Source organism: Leptonychotes weddellii, chromosome 11 (assembly GCF_054177405.1).
Source record: "Leptonychotes weddellii isolate Sample4059 chromosome 11, ASM5417740v2, whole genome shotgun sequence".
Classification (NCBI taxonomy): Eukaryota; Metazoa; Chordata; class Mammalia; order Carnivora; family Phocidae; genus Leptonychotes; species Leptonychotes weddellii.
In genome coordinates this window covers 3861921-3869821 of record NC_138379.1, presented here as the reverse complement: position 1 = coordinate 3869821, position 7901 = coordinate 3861921, and the positions used below count along the sequence as shown (strand labels likewise).

Genomic DNA, 7901 nt, shown 5'->3' with positions numbered 1-7901 from the left:
ACCTGCACCCCAATGTTTATAGCAGCAATGTCCCCAATAGCCAAATTATGGAAAGAGCCCAGATGTCCACCAACAGATGAATGGATAAAGAAGATGTGGTGTATATATACAATGGAATATTACTCAGCCATCAGAAAGGATGAAATCTTGCCATTTGCAACGATGTGGATGGAACTAGAGGGTATTACGCTAAGCGAAATAAGTCAATCAGAGAAAGACATGTATCATATGATCTCACTGATACGTGGAATTTGAGAAACAAGACAGAGGATCATAGGGGAAGGGAGGAAAAAATGAAACAAGACGAAACCAGAGAGGGAGACAAACCATAAGAGACTCCTAATCTCAGGAAACAAACGGAGCGTTGCTGGAGTGGAGAGGGGTGGGGGGGTGGGGTGGCTGGGTGATGGACATTGGGGAGGGTATATGTTGTGGTGAGTGCTGGGTGTCGTGTAAGCCTGATGAATCACAGACCTGTACCCCTGAAACAAATAATTCATTATACGTTAATTTAAAAAAACGGAGGGAAAGCACAAGAGAGAGAAAGCGTGAGCAGGGGGAGGGGCAGAGGGAGAGGGAGAATCTCAGGCAGACTCCCCGCTGGGCGCTGGGCGCAGAACCTGACACGGGGCTCGATCTCACGACCCTCGATCTCACGAGATCGTGAACTGAACTGAAACCAAGAGTCAGATGCGTACCCGACTGAGCCACCCAGGCGGCCCATATCTCAAGCACCTTTAAACACTTTCAGAATGCATGTATTTAGTGAAAAAACTGTTACCTTAATGGCCTTGAACCGTTGGATTTCGTGATGTAGATTGTTACAACAATTATTACAATTGCAGTTGTTGCAAAAGTCCCCACTGGCAAAGCAATCACAGTACCTGTGAAGCATAACACAGCGTGTCAAGGGTGTGGGTGGCACAGTGAGCCGACAAGAGCACACACGCAGGAAGAGAGCCTGCCAGCACGCTGCAGTCAGCACAACTTTTATCTAGATGATTCTGACTCCTTTTTTATGAAAAGCAGAACACCTGGGATGATGCTCTCCAGTGGCTGACAGAGGAGAAAGAGAAACCAGTTAAAATACTGTCCATCGCTCTCCATCACCTCCTGCCCCCCCGTGCCCACTGACACTCCCCCAGGAGCACCCCCAGTTGGCAGGCAGAAGCCATCCGCCATCACCGGTCTCAGTCCACCCACACAACCGAAGCGGAGTCCTCTTCTTGGCCAGACCTTGACTATGAGTGAAAACGGATGGGGCCTGGACGCTGAACTTGGCTTGGGTTTGATCTTACTTCCACCCGCTGTCGACGTGTGGAGGAAGAGACGAATGGTGGAAGAAACACACGTACAAAACGACTGCTACCATACTCTCTTATAATAAAAGGGTTGTTTGTGAATTCGGATTCTACAGAACAGCTTTTAGCCGAATCTCTCCCCGAACGTGTCCACTGTGCCCTGGGATTCTGGAGGTCATAAAGGTATTATTACCTGGTGACAGAACGGGTTTTCCTTGAAGAACCGCCAGTGTTCATGGCTGTTAGGACACCTGCTCTGGGGCTGTATGGCAGAGGCATTTAGGGGCCTGTGGCTTACGTGCTTTCAGCATGGGCAGGGGTAAGACACTGTCCGCAGCCCACGTAAAAATTCAGTATTGAGGCAAGGACTCCCAACATCTCCCCTACAACCTGCATGCACCCCAGAGAGGTGTTGGGAGTTCATCAGCCACTCCACAGCTCCCGTTTGGGACTGGAGAAGATGCTGTTCCCTCCTGAGAGCATGAGTCATTGAAGAGAGCTTCAAATCCAGGTTTGTGATATCAGCTCGGCTGCCAGGCCCCCATGCTCTCGGATAGAGGTTATGTGTCAGCCAGCGTCTTGAGCTATAAAAAGGATGTTGTGGTATCTAACCTACCAGTCTCAAGGGGTCGCCCAGGGGAGCTAGGGACATCACATGGATGTGTCTCCCATACAGTGCTGCGTGATGCCAAGAGGGCCCACGTCAGGCAACTGGATGTTTGTAGAAACCTTACTGTTAGAGAATTCCTAAACATGATTCTTTTAATATTTATTGTTTTAATTCTTTTAAATAATATTGTAAAATGCATGTCGAGCCAAGAGGAAAGTAGCAGAGATCATCAGAGGTGAAATAAAGAAGAAACTGTGAACCCAGAGGGGAGAGCTCTGTAGCCGCCACGTGTCGTCCTGGGGCATCTGCTGGTCCCCAGTGACCCCGAGCCTGCTCATGCAGGAGACAGAAGACAAAGTCTGGGCTACCAAAGGTGGGAGCTGCACCAGAGACATCGCCCTTCCGCCCGCATAAAGCATGGATCCTTGAAAGGCAACCTTCCCACAAATCTACTCCATAGAAGGAGTGGAGATACATCCCTCTCTGAAGCCCAGGGGAAATATGAGCGTGTCTCCTAAGGCTTCCTGACCACTGGGGTGGACGGAAGCGGGAAGAGATGACAGAGGTTCGGAGGCTGGAAAGCAGAGGAGAGAGAGTTCTGGACAGCAGACTGAAGAACCCTGAACCCTGGGCCAGCAGGAGAGGGCGAGGAAGCGGCTCTGAAGACTTGGACTCAGTGGTCCCAGGCTGCTCTGGAGTGGAGGGCAGGAGGGTGGGATGAGAAGAGAATTGGTTGAAATTCTAATTAGGAGGGAGTGAGCCCCCAGGCTCCTCCCCTTTCCAGCACCCTCCTCCTTTCCACCAACCACTGTGGCAAGAGACTGAAATCACTCTCCAGGGCAAAACAATCGAGGGCGGGCGTATCACAATGAACCAAAGGAGGAGAGGTGAATGTTGAGACCCACAGGATTCTTCTACTTGGCCCCTAGAATCCTAGCATCACATTGGAAAAGCCTTCTCTGGAGACGTCGACCAGCTCAAGAGAGAATACAGAGAGAAAGAGTCCCACAGTGAAGTTTCCCAATAGATGGTTTAGTCATTACCACCAAGTCCCCAGGCAGCTTATGCCTCATTCTTAAATGTGAGTGGAGAGACAGCCAGAGATCCGCAGACATTTCAGGAAACCTTCTGACATGAAAGACAGAGGCCTAAAGAAACCGACTGTCCAGGGTAAGGAAACTAGTGGGAGTAGGGGTACCAACAGCCTTGGACAGATTAAGAAACAAGAAAATGATACTTAAAAAAACAGAGTATAAAAATGATGTTCTGGAAAATAAAAAAGTAATCACAGAGAGGATTATCTTAACAGAAGATGTGAAAACTAGGACTCCTGTCCCCGCCCAGAAAGGGAAATAAAAACAATAGGGGAAAGAAAAACATAGGATTCATTTCCTAAGTCCAAAATCTACGTAATTAGAGGTCTAGAAAGATAGAATTTTGAGAACAAAGGGCAGAAGATAATTTAAGAACATTTCTCGGAACTAACGGGCACTTGTTTGCAGAGTAAAAGGACTGCCAAGAGGTGAGAGTCCCAAAGCAAGACTTCACTGTCCAGTTTCAGAGCCCAGGGAACAAAGAGAGGATCCTATGAGGCTCCAGAAAGAATAAAACAGGTTTCATACAAGGAGCAAGAGCAAGAATAATGTCAAAATTTCGATAGCAGCACTGGACACTAGAAGAAAATGCAGAAAACCTTCACAATTCTGAAGAAAAATTCCACATTTGAAGTTGAACTGAGATTGGAAATCCAACTATCCAATCCAAAATAATCATCTAGGTGTGAGGACAGACTCTGGCAGGTTTAGACCTGGAGGTTCTGGAAAGAAGATCTCCACGCACCCTCTCTCAGGACGCTCCCGGAGGATGTGCTACACCAAGTGATACAGTGAGTCAGACGAAGGAGACAAACGGGATCCAGGAACCAGGGAATCAAACTTGAGAAGCAAGCAAAGGAAGCCCTTGGTGTGGTCGCAGAGGGAAAGTCCAAGGTCAGAGCTGTCGACGGGCCTGGAAGCCACACCGTCCAGAGTGCGGCAGGCGAATGGCTGTGAGAAAGGCTTCCTCCGACCACACAACAGATTATGTAACAGGGCTGAGCATGATGGGAAGACAGCTATACACCCAGAGGGCAGTTTAGGGTTAAATTATTGTCGTGTACATAGAAAGCTAAGTACCAACTATTAACTCAAGGGAAAAGATGAAGATGTGCAGGAAAGGAAATTAATCAAGGTCCAGCAGTGAGTAATGTTTTCCTAGTGGTGAAATATAAACATTTACTACTGATCTAACCACATATATCCGATGTCTAGGTGTGGGAAATATGTGTGTGTGTGTGTGTGTGTGTGTGTGTGTGTGTGTGTAGGGAGGAAACAGAGCCAAACCCACATCTTCCATGGTACAAAAACAAGAGATTATGCCAAAACTGAAAAGCCAAAAAGTTAGCAAAGCAGGCATGTTATTTACATATGTGGAGACAAATATTAAAAGCTTCTGTTTGGGCGCCTGGGTGGCTCAGTTGGTTAGGCGACTGCCTTCGGCTCAGGTCATGATCCTGGAGTCCCGGGATCGAGTCCCGCATCGGGCTCCCTGCTCAGCAGGGGGTCTGCTTCTCCCTCTGACCCTCCCCCTCTCGTGCTCGCTGTCTCTCATTCTCTCTCTCTCAAATAAATAAATAAAAATCTTAAAAAAAAAAAAAAGCTTCTGTTTAAAGAGCTGAAAATTCCTGGAGATCAGAAAATAAGGGACAATTGTCAGGGAACTACCATTCTTTGTCACAGGTCTTATATAATTCCTTGGCTTTTAAAACTGTGTGTGTCGAGGTGCCTGGCTGGCTCAGTTGGTGGTGCATGTGACTCTTGACCTTGGGATTGTAAATTCGAGCCCCATGTTGGGTGTAGAGATTACTTAAAAGTAAAATTAAAAAACTCTTTGTGTTATCTGGATAAGAATAAATTAAAAGTGAGAAAGGGTAAACTGAAAGATAAATTAGATCAAGGCACATCATAAAAAGACAAAGAGATTAAAAACACAGGAAAGAGGTTAAGAGGAACGGTGCAGAGTTAGAGGGGGTAGCACGTGGCAGATCAGCATTACAGGATAGAAGAGAAAAAGGGAAGAGGCTGTGGAATGAGGACACCTGTGAGTGTTCTAGAACTGCTCAAAGTTGTGGATTCTCTGACTTCAGAAATTTAAGCACCGCCCCCAAAAGATAAATACAAAGAAAAAAGAAAGACAGAAGGAAATCTTAAAAGCCCCAGAGAGAAAAGACAGGTTATCTAGACTGACAGCTTACTTCTTGTTAGAAATGATGGGAAATAGCAAAAATTATATCTTCAAAGCTCTGAGAGGAAAACTGACAGTCTAGAATTTTATACCCAAACTATGCTTATTCACCGAGGTCCAGGCCGGGCACATTCCTTCTCTTGTTCTACATACTTTGCTGATTGGTTTATTAATTAACTCTTGCCCCTCTGCTTTTTTAAATTTTATGTTGAAGATTTTTAAATCTCTGTCACCAAACCTACTCTGTCTCCTACCCTAAAATGCAACCTACTCTGTCTCCTACCCTAAAATGCTCATTTGCTTCTTCCACCAACATCATGAAAGGATTATCTACATCTGCTGCTTATCCTTTCTCGTCACCCATCTACCCTCTATCCTACTGCACTCTGACCTTCTTCTCTGACCCACTGGCTCTCAAAGGCAATCAACAACCTCCTTACTGGAGATGCAAGGACCTCTTCACTGCATGTTTGTCTCAGCAGCTGTGACACTCTTACGTTCCAGAACCACATTTCCAACTTCTGGTCAGACATTTCTACCTCCAACTCAGTGTGTCCGGCCTTAACTTGTGATCCTCTCCCACGCCTCTCTGCATCCATGGTGCCCCACCACTAACATAAGTCCCAAGTCCCTTTTGACAGTTACCTTTCTCTCTTTCCCCACACCCAAGGAGTTATCAAGGCTACTGATTCTGGCTCAGAAATGTCTTTTTTTTTTTTTTAATTTTATCTTTATACAAGTAAATCACATTTGTTGAAGAAAAGTTTTTAGATATGAATGAGCAAAAAGGAAAAAATTACAATCACTCAGAATTCCACTCCCTAGAAATGTTCATTTGGTGAACATATTTCAGATTTTTTCTCTAAAACTATACATACTGAAATAAACATATGTTGTTTGATTACATATTACATACAAACAAAAACAAGATCATATTCTAAACATTGTTTCAGTGTGTTTTTATTACTTATCAGTATCAGTAATCACTCTAACAACTTGTTTTTATTATCAATATTACGAGTGTTTCCCACATACATAGATTTATATACCATTCCAGTGACTGCACGGTGTCCCCTTCTAAAGCAGCAACATAATTCAGTTAATAATTCTCTTCACATTGAACATTTAGATTATTTTATATATTTTGGAATGTAAACAATATTTCACCAGTGGCACTGGCCTCCTTTCTGTTCCTAGAACGCTGACCTTCCCTCGTTTGCCACAGGGCCTTTTCATGTGCTGTTTCCTCTGCCTAGAACATTGTTAGCCACCCACTTTCAATCCACCTCCACCTGATTAACTCTCCTCATCCAAACACCCCTCCATAGGGAAGCCTTCCCTGGCTTTCACACTTGGTCTACTCCCCCCTACTACTACTCTTTTGCCACATTTTCCACATTTCCACTCTGCCCTTTATGTATATGATTATTTTATTCATGTCCATCTCCCCTTTAGACTGTGAGTGCCAAGAAGGCAGGGACCATGACTATCTTGTTCATCTCCGTCTTTCTCATTCCTGAGATCACAGAAATTTAAAAATATTTGTGGAATGAATGAGTAAATGTATATGTCTGAAATATCTCTTAAGTCTCTGTTTTGTTCTTAATTGCCACCATCCCTGCCTTAGTTCAGGTCTTTCTCACCTCTTCTATACTCTTGTGATAGCCTCCTAACTAATCTCACTTTCAACTTCCTCCACTTTACCATCGGTGCTAATTTCCTAAAACATGTATCAGGCAAAAAGAAGCAAAGAAAAAAACTATAATCAGAAAACACAAAATAAAGTGGTATTGTGCATTCCTGGTGAGAATGTAAAACGGTATTGCCGTGGTGGAAAACAGTATGGCAGTTCCTCAAAAAGTTAAAACACAGACTTACTATATGATCCAGCAATTCCTCTTCTGGGCATATCTACCCAAAAGAATAGAAAGCAGGGACTCAAAGAGATGCTTGTACACCAATGTTCGTAGCAACATTATTCACAGGAGCCAAAAGGTGGAAACAACCCATATGTCCATTGCCAGATGAAGGGCTAAACAAAATGTGGTCCATACGTACAACGGCATATTACTTGGCCTTAAAAAGGAAGGCAGTTTTGATATATGCTATGGCACAAATAAACCACGGATGCTGGGTGAAAGATGCCGGACACGAAGGGACACATACTGTATGGTTTTACTTATATCAGGTCCCTAGAGCAGGCAGATTCAGCGACAGTAGAACAGAGGTTGCCAGGGATTGGGGAGAGGGGCTAATAGTTACTTACGGGCTACAGAGTTTCTATCTGGGATGATGACGGAGCTCTGGAAATGGGTGGTGGTGATGGGTGCACGGCCTGGTGGATGCAATTAATGTCACTGAATTGTACATTTAAAATGGTTACAATGGGGGGCGCCTGGGTGGCTCAGTCGTTGAGCGTCTGCCTTCGGCTCAGGTCACGATCCCGGGGTCCTGGGATCGAGTCCCACATCGGGCTCCCTGCTCGGCGGGAGGCCTGCTTCTCCCTCTCCCACTCCCCCTGCTTGTGTTCCCTCTCTCACTGTCTCTCTCCCTCTGTCAAATAAATAAATAAAATCTTTTAAAAAAATTGGTTACAATGGTAAGTTTTTTGTTATGTATATTTTACCACCACACACAAAAAAACAAGCTGTACGAAGTATGTATGGAATGCTGCCATTTGACTAGAAAAAAAAGAACTTAAATTTTAA

At 44.8% G+C, this 7901-nt stretch overlaps 1 protein-coding gene across 1 annotated transcript in view; it reads right to left on the bottom strand.

Moving 5' to 3' along the window:
* TESMIN (testis expressed metallothionein like protein) overlaps window positions 1-7901 on the bottom strand; it is a 41140-nt gene that overhangs the window by 7003 nt on the left and 26236 nt on the right. The window contains exon 7 of the mRNA XM_081797653.1: window positions 782-884. Coding sequence (XP_081653779.1) covers window positions 782-884 — 103 coding nt within the window. The remainder of the gene's footprint in view (window positions 1-781; window positions 885-7901) is intronic.